At 37.8% G+C, this 17,092-nt stretch overlaps 2 protein-coding genes across 8 annotated transcripts in view; one reads left to right on the forward strand and one right to left on the reverse strand.

Annotated features, from left to right (window-relative positions):
- The window catches only part of ATL1 (atlastin GTPase 1), a 101,152-nt gene extending 86,978 nt beyond the window's left edge, over nt 1-14,174 (forward strand). For 3 of the 7 annotated variants that reach the window (XM_055361463.2, XM_063698297.1, XM_055361465.2), the window contains exons 10-16: nt 2,121-2,248; nt 3,349-3,405; nt 4,669-4,740; nt 9,521-9,952; nt 10,690-10,751; nt 11,498-11,512; nt 13,730-14,174. In XM_055361463.2, the coding sequence (XP_055217438.2) occupies nt 2,121-2,248; nt 3,349-3,405; nt 4,669-4,740; nt 9,521-9,952; nt 10,690-10,751; nt 11,498-11,512; nt 13,730-13,979 (1,016 nt within the window). In that variant the 3' untranslated portion in view covers nt 13,980-14,174. The remainder of the gene's footprint in view (nt 1-2,120; nt 2,249-3,348; nt 3,406-4,668; nt 4,741-9,520; nt 9,953-10,689; nt 10,752-11,497; nt 11,513-13,729) is intronic. The other 4 variants (XM_055361466.2, XM_055361467.2, XM_055361468.2 and 1 more) reach the window with 2 other exon arrangements.
- The window catches only part of SAV1 (salvador family WW domain containing protein 1), a 41,003-nt gene continuing 32,011 nt past the window's right edge, over nt 8,101-17,092 (reverse strand). Inside the window, exon 5 of the mRNA XM_004055156.5 lies at nt 8,101-16,880. Within this exon, the coding sequence (XP_004055204.1) occupies nt 16,679-16,880 (202 nt within the window). The 3' untranslated portion in view covers nt 8,101-16,678. The remainder of the gene's footprint in view (nt 16,881-17,092) is intronic.

Here is a 17,092-nt window from a genome sequence, read left to right on the forward strand (position 1 = left end):
ACGGTCACTAGAATTTCAAAGTGGCACAAAACATGAAACAAAATAACTTGGAAAGATATCCAGCATGCTTGTGTGTGTTATAAAAGAAGTAAAGAAAACAAATTCTAACATAAAATAGTATTTCAATGTAGCCCCAATGTTATAACTGGGGCTATAATAAAGGGGAAAATGCAAACACAGTCTTAAGTTTTGAATCTTTAAGGCCTTCAAAATCACCAGCCCCAAAGCCTGAAAACTCTAACTCTGCTAAAATTTAGATTTTTAAAAATTACAGGCAGTTACTGAATTTACTTAGAAATCAAGCAAGTCACTGGACAGATCTTGCTTTTTTACATAGTATGTGTATTTTTCCACATATATATAATGTATATGTGTGTGTGTGTGTGTGTGTATATATATATATATTTTTTTTCTTTTTTTGAGTCAGGGTCTTGCTCTGTCGCACAGGCTGGAGTGCAGTGGCACAATCTTGGCTCACTGCAACCTCCGCCTCCCGGGTTCAAGCGATTCTCCTGCCTCAGCCTTCCGCGTAGCTGGGACTACAGGCATGTGCCACAATGTACAGCTAATTTTTTTTTTTTTTTTTTGAGACGGAGTCTCCCTCTGTCGCCCAAGCTGGAGTGCAGTGGCGTGATCTCGGCTCACTGCAACCTCTGCCTCCCGGGTTCAAGCCATTCCCCTGCCTCAGCCTCCAGAGTAGCTGGGACTACAGGCATATGCCACCCACGCCTGGCTAATTTTTTTAATTTTTATTTTTAGTACAGGTGGGGTTTCACCGTGTTAGCCAGGATGGTGTCGATCTCCTGACCTCATGATCCACCCGCCTCAGCCTCCCAAAGTGCTGGGATTACAGGCGTAAGCCACTGCACCCAGCCGTGTACAGCTAATTTTTATATCTTAATAGAGACAGGATTTCACCACGTTGGCCAGGCTGGTCTCAAACTCCTGACCTCAAGTGATCCACCTGCCTCGGCCTCCCAAAGTGCCGGGATTACAGGCGGGAGCCACTGCACCCGGCCCCAATTTTTCCATATATTTGAAATAACAATTTAAGAAATTATCCCTGTGTTCAGAAGACTTCTCTCGTGATCTGTTTTCTATATTACTTTGCTAAGTCTGTAATGTTAAGCTTTAACCTACTGCTACAGCTTGGGTTATGTGTAATCAATTATATCAAACATGACAGCTACATACTCATACTACCTCTCATCTGCTTAAGTGGCCTTTTCTTGCTATTTTATTTTGTGTTGCTGAGTTCCACCACTAGAGGTAGCATCATTGTCACTATCTTTTTGAACTCTGCAGTCCAGTTACCACAGCTTACCCAGTTTTGTACAGTTCTTAGAAGGTGGGCACGCTATGCACGGAGCAATTTTTGGATACATTTTCTGGAGGGAATGCATTATAATAAGCCAGTAAAAATCTGGTCTCTTCCCCATTTATGAGCCTATATATATATAACCACAAACAAGACTTAAAACATGAACTGGTTATGGCTGGGCGCGGTGGCTCATGCCTGTAATCCCAGCACCTTGGGAGGCCGAGGCGGGAGGATCATGAGGTCAAGAGATCAAGACCATCCTGGCCAACATGGTGAAACCCCTCCTCTACTAAAAATACAAAAGTTAGCTGGGCATAGTGGTGTGTGCCTGTAGTCCCAGCTACTTAGGAGGCTGAGGCAGGAGAATTGCTTGAACCCAGGAGGCAGAGGTTGCAGTGAGCTGAGATTGCACCACTGCACTCCAGCCTGGGTGACAGAGCAAGACTCCCATTTCAAAACAAACAAACAAACAAAAAAGCAAAAACAAAACTTGAACTGGTTATATGAATGGGCTACATACAAAGCATACATGTAAAATCAAGCAAGCTAACTTATAATATCAAGAAAGCTAACTTATAGGTGGAAGACAAGATACATATGAAACGGGAGTGGAAATTTGGGCAAGGAGAATCATTCACTGCGAGAAGAGCAGGTTTCAGGAGTCGCTTAAGTGATGGGGAAGTGAGTGATGGCATTATCACAGGGGAGGAAATGGGGGAGATCAAAGGATGTTTTATTCTGTGGCATGGAGGACTGGGAATGATTCCAAAAATAATAATGGATTTGCTTTTACTTGTAGAAATAGATGATGAATTCATCAAAAACTTGAAAATACTGATTCCTTGGCTACTTAGTCCCGAGAGCCTAGATATTAAAGAGATCAATGGGAATAAAATCACCTGCCGGGGTCTGGTGGAGTACTTCAAGGTATCACTCTCATTTCTAGAGCATTTGTGGGTACTTAGATTTGACATATATTGGATCGTAATTCCTATAAACAAAAATTATAGACCCGATAATATGGGAGCAAAGGTACGAGGAATCTATAAAAAGGATTTTAAAAATCCTTTCTAAAAAGCTTTTTCAAAACCTTTCAGAAAGCTTACTTTCTAAAATTATTCTTTTGAGGAAACTACATATAGGTAACATTATTGTCCCCTTTTATCTTGAGGGAACTGTATTTTGAAATATGAATGTAAGAGTTGGAAAAGTCTTTTGGGGGGATGGGGTGTTTCCCAGGGTCCATGGTCTATTCTGAATTTTACCTTCATAATTCTGAAGATTTTCCCCAAGGGGATACCTTCCTACTGAAGAAAATACTTCCCCATTTCTTACTCTCTGCACCAAGAGCCAATATGAAGTGGAATTATTTTAAATTTGCATTTACCTGTTTACCTTCCTTAGATAGCACTGAATACTTTTTACCAACCCATATATATCCTGGAGAATTTCAGTTACCAACCCAATTGTGGACTGATGCTCCAAGGACTAAAATATCAATTTTTAAAATTCATGTTTTGTCATTTAATATGCTATCATATAGGTTCTGTGTGATCTGTTTACCTTCATGATTGTCAGCAATAAATGCCATGCTATTAATCTAAAATATGAATTTTTACTGCGTGTAACACTGTGGAGGTGCTTACAATTTGGTAGGAGATTCAGGACCTTCACAAGGGTCTGTTCCATAAAGCTTATGACATCAGCAGGGTACAGATTCCTGCGGGTTACTGAAAAGGGCGGTTACTCCCGGCAGAGGGGTCTAAGAACATTTTTAAGGGAGTGGCATTGAGTTGAGCCTTTAAGAAGGGCCAGATTGGCAGACAGAGATGTTTGAAAAACGCATTTCAGGAAAGGGAAACAACATGAACTAAGAAAAAAGGGAATTTAAGTATGAGAAAGATGAAATAGTTTTAGGTTCCTGAAAATATTTTTTGAAATGTCAAGAACTTAGAATGCAATTTCATAGAATTAGAGGAAATATTGAATGGAATTGCTTGAACATGAATCTTTTTCTTTTTTTTTAGGCTTATATAAAGATCTATCAAGGTGAAGAATTACCACATCCCAAATCCATGTTACAGGTATTTATTAATGAGGAGGCATGTTTTAAGACACGTGACTAAGGCTAAGATTTCTGGCTGTCAGAAATAACCAAATAACAATATTAGAATAATTTATTGGAAGGTTATTTGCCTAATAACTTTACCTATTTATGTGTTCATCTAAACATTTTTCACTAAACATATTGCAGCCTCACTTGTGTTGAGACACAAACACTTTATACCAAAGGGTTTTCATTCTCTTTGCACTAAATTTGTTTAGAACAGTCTTATATTATGATTTAGATTCACACATGTAACACACAGTAGAAAAGCAGGTGCAAGTTTTAAAAAACTGGTCTCCACAAACATTTTTTTAAAATGAGCCAGGCACGGTGGCATGTGCCTGTAGGACCAGCTACTCAGGAGGCTGAGGCAGGAGGATCACTTGAGCCCAGGAGTTTGAGTCCAGCCTGGGCAACATAGTGAGACCTCATACCTAAAAAATAAGTCAATAAATTTTGGCCGGGCGTGGTGGCTCATGCCTGTAATCCCAGCACTTTGGGAGGCCGAGGCAGGCAGATCACGAGGTCAAGAGATCGAGACCAGCCTAGCCAACATGGTGAAACCCTGTCTCTACTAAAAATACAAAAATTAGCTGGGCATGGTGGCGCAAGCCTGTAGTCCCAGCTACTTGGGAGGCTGAGGCAGGAGAATTGCTTGAACCCAGCAGATGGAGGTTGCAGTGAGCCGAGATTGTGCCACTGCACTCCAGCCTGGGCAACAGAGCAAGACTCAGTCTCAAAAAAAAATAAGAATAATAAATAAATAAATAAATTTTAAAAAGGGAGAAACTAGTTTCCTTATGTATTTTAAAAATGTAAGTTCTTAATAGTTCCTTTTTGTTATCAGTGATACACTCTTCTATCAGCAGCAGTCCTTAGATATATGTGTGTATTTTAGTATTTATAAAATGTACTATGTATTATTCCCCGTGAGTTTGGGTTTATGATTTTTTTCTTCCCAGCATTTAATGACAGGCTAAAAAATATTTTTTGAGAGGAAAACTCTTCCAAATGAAAATTCATTTTAGAAGTATTGTGTATTGAGTAAAAATCTGTTTATGCATTTTTGAAACTTTTTTACTACTTTTTAAAATGTAGTAGAAATATTGTAACAGTTTTAAATTGAGGACTTTGGTTTCTTGCACATTTCTTGCACATGATGCTCTGAAATGTGAAGTGCCTGTGGAAGTTTAATCTATATGAACTGCATTTTACATGATATTTTGTACTTTGTCCAAAGGCCACAGCAGAAGCTAACAATTTAGCAGCCGTGGCAACTGCCAAGGACACATACAACAAAAAAATGGAAGAGGTAAGAGTTAAATATTTTAAATTCTGTCTTAAACAAAACCAGTATTCTTCATGCAACTCATTCTCTTTTTTCTTCCATGTTACACTGTACACACATGCAATGAGGTGGCATTGACTTTTTCCTCAGCCTGTATCACATGTCTATTTATTATATTCCTGAAATATTTTTAAAAACATTGTGTGCACAATTTTGAAGGCATTTTAAATGAATTGCCTCTCTCTGTAATATATCTCTATTCACATATTTGGGGGGAGTGCCAGGTCTTTCCACTATTTATAAAATCTAGTAGCCAAAATAGCATGTGGTACCCTCGCCACTACACCTCCTTATATTCCACAATTTTGGTATTTCTCTTAAAGATGAAAACTTTTAGGGAAAAAAAAAACCCTAAGGGCCAATATTTCTATTTATTACATTTCCTCATTTTAACACTCCAAATTAGGATGGATCTAATAATTATTGTGTATATGTACTACTGTGATAGACATTATTTTCTCTTGAAAATGTTATGAAATTAGGCTGGGTGCGGTGGCTCATGCCTATAATCCCAGCACTTTGGGAGGCCGAGGCAGGTGGATTGCCTGAGGTCAGGAGTTCGAGACCAGTCTGGCCAACATGGTGAAACCCTATCTCTAGTAAAAATAACAAAAAAAAATTAGCCAGGCCTGATGGCACGCACCTGTAATCCCAGCTACTTGGGAGGCTGAAGCAGGGTAATTGCTTGAACCAGGGAAGTGGAGGTTGCAGTGAGCTGAGATTGTGCCACTGCACTCCAGCCTGGGCAACAGAGCAAGAATCTGTCTCAAAAAACAAAATGTTATGAAATTAAAATTGCGTTCAAATTGAAGTCTTAGAATGAAGGAAAATGTAGTATATGGAGTGGCATTGTTTATAAGGACAAACAGAATGAAAGAATTCTCGATATAGTTAAATCTCAAATGCAGGCATACATACCTCATTTTATTGAGCCTCACTTTCTTGCACTTTTTACAAATTGAAGTTTGGTGGCAACCCTATGTGAAGCAAGTCTATTGACGCCCTTTCTCCAACAGCAAGTGCTCACTTCATGTCTGTGTCACGTTTTGGTAATTCTCACAATTTTTCAAACTTTTTCATTATTATTATATCTGTTATGGCAACCTGTGATCAGTGATTGCCGATGTTACTATTGTAATTGTTTCGGAGTGCCATTAACTGTGCTGTTATAAGATGGTGAACTTAATCGATAAATGTGTTTTCTGACTGCTCCATCAACCAGCAGTTCCCCCATCCCTCCCTCTCTGCAATCCTTTCTTTTACCTGAGGCACAACAACATTGAAAATAGGCCAATTAATAACCCCACAATGGCCTTTAAGTGTTGAAGTTCAAAGAGACACATCTCTCACTTTAAATCAAAAGCTAGAAATGACTAAGCTTAGTGAGGAAGGCATATGAAAAGCTGACATAGGCCAAAAGCTAGGCCTTTGCACCAAATAGTTAGCCAGGCTGTTGGATGCAAAGGAAGAGTTCTTAAAGGAAATTAAAAATGCTACTCCAGGCTGGGCCCAGTGGCTTACACCTGTAATCTCAGCACTTTGGGAGGCTGAGGCAGGTGGATCACTTGAGGTCAGGAGTTTGAGACCAGCCTGGCCAACATGGTGAAACCCTGTCTCTACTAAAAATACAAAAATCAGCCAGGCATGGTGGCACATGCCCATAGTCCCAGTTACTTGGGAGGCCGAGGCAGGAGAATCACTTGAACCCAGGAGGCAGAGGTTGCAATGAGCCAAGATCGCACCACTGCACTGCACTCCAGCCTGGGCGACTGAGTGAGATTCTGTCTGAAAAAAAAAAGAAAAAAAAGTGTTACTCCAGTGAACACACAGATTATAAAAAAGTGAAACAGCTTTTTTGCTGACACAGAGAAAGCTTTAGTTTGGATAGAAAATCAAAACAGCCACAACATGCCCTTAAGCCAAAGCCTAATCCAGAGCAAGGCCCCAACTCTGTTCAATTCTATGAATGCTGAAAGAGTTGGTAAAGATGCAGAAGAAAAGTTGGAAGCTAGCAGAGGTTTTTGGTTCATGAGGTTTAAGAAGCCATCTCTGTAACATAAAGTGCAAGGTGAAGCAGCAAATCTTGATGTAGAAGCTACAGCAAGTTATCCAGAAGATTTACCTGAGATCATTGATGAAGGTGGCCACAGTAAACAGAGATTTTCAATATGGATGAAATAGTCTTCTATTGGAAGATGCCATCCAGGACTTTCCCAGCTAGAGAGGAGAGGTCAATGCCTGGCTTCAAAGCTTGGAAGAACAGGCTGACTTTCTTGTAGCTGGTGACTTTAAGTCGAACCCAGTGTTCATTTACCATTCCCCAAATTCTAGGCACTTAGGAATCATGCTAGGCCGGGCACGATGGCTCACACCTGCACTTTGGGAGGCCCAGCACTTTGGGAGGCCGAGGTGGGTGGGTCACGAGGTCAGATAGAGACCACGGTAAAACCCCGTCTCTACTAAAAATACAAAAAATTAGCCGGGCGCAGTGGCGGGCACCTGTAGTCCCAGGTACTCAGGAGGCTGAGGCAGGAGAATGGCGTGAACCCAGGAGGCGGAGTTTGCAGTGAGTCGAGATCACACCACCAGCCTGGGCGACAGAGTGAGACCCGTCTCAAAAAAAAAAGAAAAAAAAAATCATGCTATACCTACTCGTTTGTGCGCTATTGATGGAAGAACAAAGCCTATATAACAGTACAGCTGTTTACAGCATGGGTTACTGAATACTTTAAGCCCACTGTTCAGACCTACAAAGAAAAAGATTCCTTTCAAAATATTACTGCTCGTTGGCAATGACCTTATTCATCAAAGAGCGCTGATGGAGATGTATTTAAGGAAATTAATGTTTTCATGCCTGCTAACACAATATCCATTCTACAGCCCAGGAACAAGGAGTAATTTTGACTTTCAAAAGTTAATAAGAAATACATTTTGTAGGCTATAGCTGCCATAGATAGTGATTCTTTTGATGGATCTGGGCAAAGTACATTGAAAACCTTCCAGGAGAAATTCACCATTCTGGATGCCATGAAGAGAATCTGTGGTTTATAGGAGGCAAAAATATCAACAAGAATGTGGAAAAAGTTGATACCAACCCTTCTGGATGACTTTGAGGGGGGTTCAAGACTTCAGTGGAGGAAGGAAGTGCAGGTGTGGTGGAAACATCAAGAGAACTTAAAAGTGGAGCCTGAAGATGTGACTCAATTTTGTAATCTCTTAACGGATAAGGAGTTGCTTCCTATGGATAAGCAAAGACAGTGGTTTCTGGAGATGGAATCTACTCCTAGTGAAGATGCTGTGAACAGTGTTGAAATGACAACAAAGGGTTTAGAATATTTTTTATTGGTACATAATAGATGTACATATTTTTGGAGTACATACGATAAATTGATACATCCATATAATGTGTAAAGATCAAATCAGGGAAAGTGGGATATTTATCACCTTAATATTTCTTTATGCTAGGAACATTCGAATTATTCTCTTCTGGCCATTTTGAAATGTACAATAGATTATTGCTAATTACAGTCACCCTACTGAGCTACTGAACACTGTCTTATTTCTTCTAACTGCTTTATTTGTACCCATTAATCAACCTCTCTTCATCCCCTTCCCCCTACTCTTTTCCTTTCCAGGGCTTTAAAATATGAAATAAAGTTAGTTGATAAAGCATTGGCAGGGTTAGAGAGGATTGACTCCAATTTTTAAAGAAGTTCTACTATGAGTAAAATGCTGTCAAACGGCATCCCAGGCTACAGAGAAATCTTTCATGAAAGGAAGTCTATCAATATGGCAAACTTTACTGTTGTCATATTTTAAGAAATTGCCACAGCCACCTCAACCTTCAGCAACACCACCCTAATCAGTCAGCAGCCATCGACATCGAGGCAAGAGCCTCCACCAGCAAAAAGATTGATGTGCTGAAGGCTCAGATGATCCTCAGCATTTTTATGCAATAAAGTGTTCTTGAATTATGTACATGGTTTTTAGATATGCTATTGCACACTTTACTAGACTGCTATATAATGTAAACATAACTTTTATATGAATTAGGAAATAAAAAAATCATGTGACTTGCTTATTGCAGTGGTCTGGAACCAAACATGTATTATCTCTGAGGCATGCCTGTAACCAAAGTGAATGGTATGGTTAACTGAGATTACCCTTGTAACTTTTCAAAAAATCGAAAATGTTATTCAAGAACATTTAATATACTGCTAACTTAGTTTCTGGAAGAAAATACTCAATTGGCTCCATTCAAATAAAAATCAGTAAAACTGCTAAAGAATGTATTTCACAGTTTACTTTGAGAGCTTTATAGCATTGATCATTGTTTATTAAACTTCATTGGTTAAAATGACTTCAGTGTAGTTAGATTTCCTAGAATTTGGATATACGTAGTTTTCTTAGATTTGGATTCATTCTGTGAATGAACTCAGTTTGCACTTCATGTTGTGTCACACGTCTTTTCATCTCGAAGGACTTGGATTAAGTGATAAATATTATTTTCCATGTCAAAAAGAGAAAAATTTAAAATGATTTTAAGCCACCTATAAAATACCAGTCCCATTTATAGTCATGCCTCGTGGATAGGGGGTGGAAAGATGTGGGCTGACAAAACATATATGCAGGCTCCTGATTATTAACGTATTCTAACAAACTCAACTAGCTAAGTGAAAAATTTTGATACAGTTGCCAATTTTACTCTGCATTGCATAAACAAATACTTCTCTATCTGATACAGATTTGTGGTGGTGACAAACCATTTCTGGCCCCAAATGACTTGCAGACCAAACACCTGCAACTTAAGGAAGAATCTGTGAAGCTATTCCGAGGGGTGAAGAAGATGGGTGGGGAAGAATTTAGCCGGCGTTACCTGCAGCAGTTGGAGAGTGAAATAGATGAACTTTACATCCAATATATCAAGCACAATGATAGCAAAAATATCTTCCATGCAGCTCGTACCCCAGCCACACTGTTTGTAGTCATCTTTATCACATATGTGATTGCTGGTGTGACTGGATTCATTGGTTTGGACATCATAGCTAGCCTATGCAATATGATAATGGGACTGACCCTTATCACCCTGTGCACTTGGGCATATATCCGGTACTCTGGAGAATACCGAGAGCTGGGAGCTGTAATAGACCAGGTGGCTGCAGCTCTGTGGGACCAGGTAAGAACACCTTTAATTCACAACTAAATTCAGCACAGATTTGAATGTCATCCATGTGCCAGCCACTGCATTAGATGTTGGAAATACAGATCAACAGGAATTGGGCCCCAGTCATCAAGAATGTTATGACCTGCCCAGATACAAGCAACTAACTATATAATACTGTGTAAAATGTGAAGTCCTACACAACTATTTTCCAGTTAACATTTCAGCATTTAAAAAAAAAATACATCAGTTGAGTAGTATATATACTTTTTTTTTCTTTTTTTGGGTGGGGGGGCAGTCTTGCTCTGTCGTCTAGGCTGGAGTGCAGTGGCGTGATCTCAGCTCATTGCAACCTCCGCCTCCCAGGCTCAAGCAATTCTTATGCCTCAGCCTCTCGAGTAGATGAGACTACAGGTGCATACCACCATCCCCAGCTAATTTTTTGTATTTTTTGTAGAAACGGGGTTTCACCATGTTGGCCAGGCTGGTCTCAAACTCCTGACCTCAAGCAATCTGCGCGCCTCAGCCTTCCAAAGCGTTGGGATTATAGGCGTGAGCCACCCAGCCTACTTTTTATTATTCTAAAAATGTTATATCTATTAAAAGTTGTAAGAGAAAACAGCTTTTATTTAGCTAATTATGACTTGTGTTAACATTATCTCATATTTACAACCTATGATTTGATTAGCATTAGCTTTGTTAGGAGCTATCTGAACCACTATCATAAGTTGTCATATCATTCTCTTTTTTAGTTAAAAACTTCCAAAAGCAGTATCAGATTACTTCAGATTGTCTCTGTACCTGAAGGCAGCAGGTAATAGCTACAATTCTTCCAGCATTAAGAACATACTTATGGCCGGGTGCAGTGGCTCACGCCTGTAATCTCAGCACTTTCCGAGGCCAAGGTGGGCGGATCATCTGAGGTCGGGAGTTGGAGACCAGCCTGGCCAACATGGAGAAACCCCGTCTCTACTAAAAATACAAAAAATAGCCAGTCGTAGTGGCGCATGCCTGTAATCCCAGCTACTCGGGAGGCTGAGGCAGGAGAATCGCTTGAACCCAGAAGGCGGAGGTTGCATTGAGCCGAGATGGCACCACAGCACTCCAGCCCGGGCAACAAGAGTGAAGCTCCATCTCCAAAAAAAAAAAAAAAAAAAAAAAAGAACATACTTATATATACTTTATAACATAATTGTAACGTGCCTTTGAAGGATCTAGCTGAGATAAACTAGTGGTAGCACAATGGGAAATGAATGAAGTAAAAACTGGATCCTCTGAGCCACTTTCTGAAATAGTCCCTCAACCACAAAAGATTTAAGAGGGGTTGAGGTCAATGTCAAAACCCTCCTAGACTATGTTATGCTAAAACCTATGAGGAATACAGAATTGAGTTCTTCAAAGATTCTGATAAAATATGTAATCTAAACTGAAAAATCTGCAGGAGTATCTGTTCTGTTCTTAAATGCTCACAATATTGTAAGCAAAGTTGAATATTATAATGCTGTTAATAAAGCAGGATATATACTTTTCTTTTTTCTTTTTAATCTGCCTTTGCCACAGGGAAGTACAAATGAGGTAAGTTAAATTTTTTAAAATTCAGAGCTATATATTTGTAAACATTATGATATTATTTTATAAACTGACTAGCCATTAAAAGATGTCTTTATGTAGATTAGAACAATCTTTGGTGACTTCTAACATTTAAATTTGTAATTGTGAATTTTTAACATGGTCTTAAAATATTTAACTTTTTCTAGACATTATGTATGATTTGATCTACACACACACAAAAAACGTAAGAATTGAATATCATCAGTATTTGTTTCATGAATGTGTAGAAATTTTCAAAATTCTTAAGCTCTGAAATGGTGGACTCTGCTCTACTGCAGAGTAAAGCAAGCAGTTATGAAACCTGAGGAAATGTAACTACTGGAGGGTATTTAAATGTAGCTACAACCTTTAGAAGTTGTTTTCAACTTTGGCTTTTGACTGACAGTAATACATACCACTTTAAGCAGGGCCCAGGCCAGTATGTATTCTTTCTTGGCAGACCTCAGGCCTGACCTGTAAATTAGTGTTCATTTCTCCTACCGCACATGTGCAACACTACATATCTCAGAAAAGACTCTAGGCATCCACGAAGGAATCATCTGTTACACAAAGAAAAATTACCACTCTGGAATCATTTAGGTCATTATCTTCAGGAAGCAAAGCTGATCTTGAACAACTATAGAGATAATTCTTTCCTCAGTTTCTACTGTGGCATATAATTGGATTATGTCCTCGAATCAAATACCATTTAATATTTACAAGTCAATAAGAAGTTATTTTATGCAAAATTCAGTAAGCAAGTTCATTAAAAAAGCAAAAGCAAATTTCAACTTTGTAAATCAAAGCTTAAGAAAAAATATGAGAATCAGAATTAAATTGAATGCCTTAGAATCAGAATATAATGGAAGACAATACTATGTTGCACCAATATACATTCATAGATCTGAAGATGGTACCATACAGACGTAATGCCCTAAGAAAATCAAGGCCAGGCGCGGTGGCTCACGCCTGTAATCCCAGCACTTTGGGAGACTGAGGTGGGCGGATCACTTTAGGTCAGGAGTTCGAGACCAGCCTGGCTAACATGGTGAAGCCCCATCTCTACTAAAAATACAAAAAATTAGCCAGGTGTGGTGGCAGGCACCTGTAGTCCCAGCCACTGGGGAGGCTGAGGCAAGAGAAGAGCTTGAACCTGGGAGGAGGTTGCAGTGAGCCAAGATTGTGCCACCACTGCACTCCAGCCTGAGCGAGAGAGTGAGAGTCCAACTCAAAAAGTAAAAAAAACAAAAAAACAAAAAAAAAACAGATCCAAAGAAAGTAGGTATACAGACTCACAAATGATAAAAATTAATGGAATTTCCTGGGAACAGATTACTATTTAAAGGATCTCAAGCTTTTATGCAGCTTTTAAAGATATTCAAAGACTCTTTATAAACTCCAGAACTAAATCAGACAAGTCATTTGTAACTGACTGTCAAGTATGTGAAAGTCAGAGGAGGGGATGAAATCTTAGACACTAGCTAAGGGGGCCAGGAAACAAAGATATTTATGAACACTTATATAAAGCAATATACAATACACAGAAATTCCTATGATTCAAACATCATTAAAAACCCACAGAGAACATAAGAGGTAGTTTTCAATGAGGAAAGCTTGCTGAGGTAATGTTTTTGAAAAAGGTTTGTAAGATATTAGCTAAGTCATGGAAACAAGGCAAGAGCGTGTAAAGTGAAGGATCCTACTGTGCTGGGGGAAGGACACCATATGTGCTTAGCTGCATGACTGTATCAGTAAATGATGGAGAATAAAATTGGCCCCACTCAGGAAAACACTGGAAGCCCAGAAAGCAAGTAGCCTAGCTATGCATAATAGTTACTGCCAATCAGAAGTTATGAGGTCTTACAATTCATCTAAAACTGCTAATATTCACAATTTGAATTTTCAGCACACCCCTGGGGCAAAGTAGAAGCTCACTGCTCCAAGAAGTATGCAAGATAAAAGGAAACACAGTTTGAGAATAAAACATTTACCACAAAGGTCAACACACAAAAGTGTTAATGCACACATTGAGGAGTTGAAAATACTTTTGAATTTTAAGATATTAATTTATATATCGATTAAAAAAGATTTCAAATTCAACATGCTAAATTTTATACAGTACGATAAACTTTTTAAAAAGCAAAAAATTTTACATCTGTGTGTTTAATAAAATGTTTTATAATCTTGATGCTTTTATTCTAGGCTTTGTACAAGCTTTACAGTGCAGCAGCAACCCACAGACATCTGTATCATCAAGCTTTCCCTACACCAAAGTCGGAATCTACTGAACAATCAGAAAAGAAAAAAATGTAATCCAAATTTTAAGAAATACAGGTGCATGACCAATTGTCAATTAAATATTCAGTTTTATGTCTCCATGCAAACATTCGAAGTGCTTCCATCAGAACAGAGTAAAATACTAAACACCTCTGAAGACTGCAAACTGGATTAGTTCTTTTACTTCAGTGTTTAATAAGCAGATGTATGTATGCATGGTTATACTATTTTGTTAACATGTACAATTTTCTGATTTTTCTTCAAAAATGCTGTTATAAAGTATTTGTCTATTTATGATAACAGTACACGTGTTCTGCTTGAATTTACTAAATTCTACTACTGGGTTATAATTAAATCATGTGATATTCCACGTTTGGATATGCTCATTTAATTTCTACAGAAAAAATTTTAAATTATTTCACATAGCCATTTGTTAAAACACAGCATCATAACTCAGCAGGCTTGATTTAATCTGTGTCATCTTATATATATCACAATCTTATTTTTAAGCACATTTTAGAGTTCTTCAGTTGCTTTATCAAAAACCAGATATTGCTTTTACATGGTTTAATAGAATATAAACCTCTTGATAAAAAATGCACAAAAATCACTTTGTATATGTGAGTTTCACTGCATTGTATATTTTTTCATTTAGTACACAAAGAATGTATTCTTCATAGGTTTATTATTTTAATATGTGAACTATTATTAAAGTTTACTCTGGTTCCTAAGATTAAAAACAAATGCTTACTGAATTTGAAAATGAGAGGTGCTGATATAGAATGATGAAGGTTTATCTCTTTTTTTAGACTCAAGATGCATTTTATTTAATGTTGACATCAGTACAAACTTAAGTTTCTATTTTACAAAACATGCTAATTCCTTTAGGTAACTTCTAGTTCTTAATGACTAAAATCTCTAGTGGAGTTTCACTGAACAGACTTCTTAGAGGAAGAAGGAAAGTGTGTTAATGAAAAAAGTAATACTTATCTAGGAGGTCCAAAACAGAGTAACTTCTAAAGATTGTCACAGAAATGGCTACACCATAATTAAGTAGCGATATAAAGTAAGAAGTGACAGGAAAGAACAATTAAGATAGAGGAGTGTGGGAGTTCATAAGATATATAAACTTACATCTTAGAAAAGTCTGATCACAAGTTCAGCAAATTAGCTTTTCCCAGTGATAAAATTCCACTAGCCATACTTTCATTTTTCAATACCCCTTTTCATTACCCCTTTCAATTATATTGATTCCTTTGTCTATGGCCTTTTGAACAGAAAAATGAAATACAGCACTATGTCTAAAACATGGACTCAAAAACCACGCGCTTAGTTTCCACAAAAATATATTTAATAAGCTTGTTATATAAAATCAAACACTTAACATTGTCAACATTTCTTCAGTTATTCAAACTCACTGATATCTAACTGGGAGTAGTTTGTATTCTGGAAGACCTCCTAAGCTAAAAGTATATTTACATATTTACAACACATGTAAATATAACTGAAGAACTACTTCAAATAATGTTGAAATTCACAGAATTCTAGAGATTTATAGTTATAGTTTAGAAGTATCACCAATTTGTTTGCAATCAAGTGTACAGCACTAATTATGAAAAATGTTTTAACTATTAAACCAAAAGGGTGAGAAAAACTGGGAGGGAAATATATGGTGTTAAAGTCCTGTGATAAATACTTAGAAAATTAAAAAGTAATAATATACATTCGATTTAATGACCAAAAATTTTTTTTGAATCCCTGATTGTCATTTTTGGTAGCTTAACCCAGTCTGTCAGAAGGCAGTATGCTATGCTGTCAGGAACTCTCCACTGCCTCGTCAGAGCCATGCTAAATGCAGTAACAGCACTGGCTGAAAATAAGGAAGATGATGTTAGCAACTTTGAGTTTCACGCACCTTCCCAATACAGGCTAAGTATTTCTGCTTATATGTATTTCTGAAAGATTAAAAGGCCCGTCACCCATTCATACCAAAAAATACTTTCTCAACATGCTTTAAAAGGATTCCTTATTTTGTTTTTTTATTTTTATTTTTTATTTTTTGAGACAAGGTCTGGCTCTGTCTCTCAGGCTGCAGTGCAAGTAGTGCGATCTTGACCCTGCAACCTCTGCCTCTCGGGCTCAAGCCATCCTCTGACCTCAGCCTCCCAAGTAGCTGGGACTAGAGGCACACACCATCATACCCGGCTAATTTTTTTGTATTTTTTGTAGAGATGGGGCTTCACCATATTGCCCAGGCTGGTCTTAAACTCGTGAACTCAAGCGATCCACCCACCTCGGCCTCCCAAAATGCTGGGATTACACAGGAGTGAGCCACCACACCCAGCTGGGTTCCTTACTTTGGAGAGGGGAGACAAACATACATCATATATAAATATTTATCACAATAAGGTTCCAAATCCTATTTTATATTTCAACTACATCATGGTAATATTTAAACCATCCCTTTCCAGACAATATTTCACACTAGAGCAGTAAACATTTTTTTTAAAAAAATACCGCAGATTCTTTTTTTTTTAAAAGGTACTACTGCTGTAAGAAGTTAACAAGTAGTAATTTCCTATTTAACATCTGTTCATAATGACATTTCTGCTGCATTTTTTTCCATCAAGAATACCAAAACAGTTTCCTAATATACAGTATCTGAAAGTGTTTGCCATACTGGCTCTTAAAATGATAGACTAATTTTTCTCGTTCAATAAAAGAAAATTTCTAATAACAAAATACATGTAAAGTTAGAATTTTATAATTTCCACAAAGGAAGCAGCATTTATTAACCAGAGTACTTGTTTGCAATTTTTTATCTGTGAAAATATTTTAAAGCTCTTACAAAACTTAAATTTTTAAAAAATCAGCTCAAAAATTTTTTCCATGTTGTTGGGCATACCACTGCTGTCTCTGCTTTCGGTTTTCCAACTCTGTAAGAAGGGCTTGTCTGTATGCTTCATACATTTTAACAATCTGCTCCAATTCTTTCATGAAGAGCAACTTTAGCATTCCCTGGTATGTATCCAGGTCAGCCAGCTGGAAGAGTTCCCACTTCAGAATGTGGTCATATCTGTTTTAAAACACCATCATATATATGTTCACAACATATACATAAACATGTATTTCTAGCAAGAAACTAGTCTGTTTTTTAAAATGTCAACTTTATTTATAACTAAACAAACCATAAGTTTTAATTAAAAATAACTGGGCACAGTGGTGGCGCCTATTATAGTCCCAGCTACTTGGGAGGCTGAGGTGGGAGGCTGAGGTGGGAGGACTGCT

The sequence above is a fragment of the Gorilla gorilla genome, chromosome 15 (assembly GCF_029281585.2).
Source record: "Gorilla gorilla gorilla isolate KB3781 chromosome 15, NHGRI_mGorGor1-v2.1_pri, whole genome shotgun sequence".
NCBI lineage: Eukaryota > Metazoa > Chordata > Mammalia > Primates > Hominidae > Gorilla > Gorilla gorilla.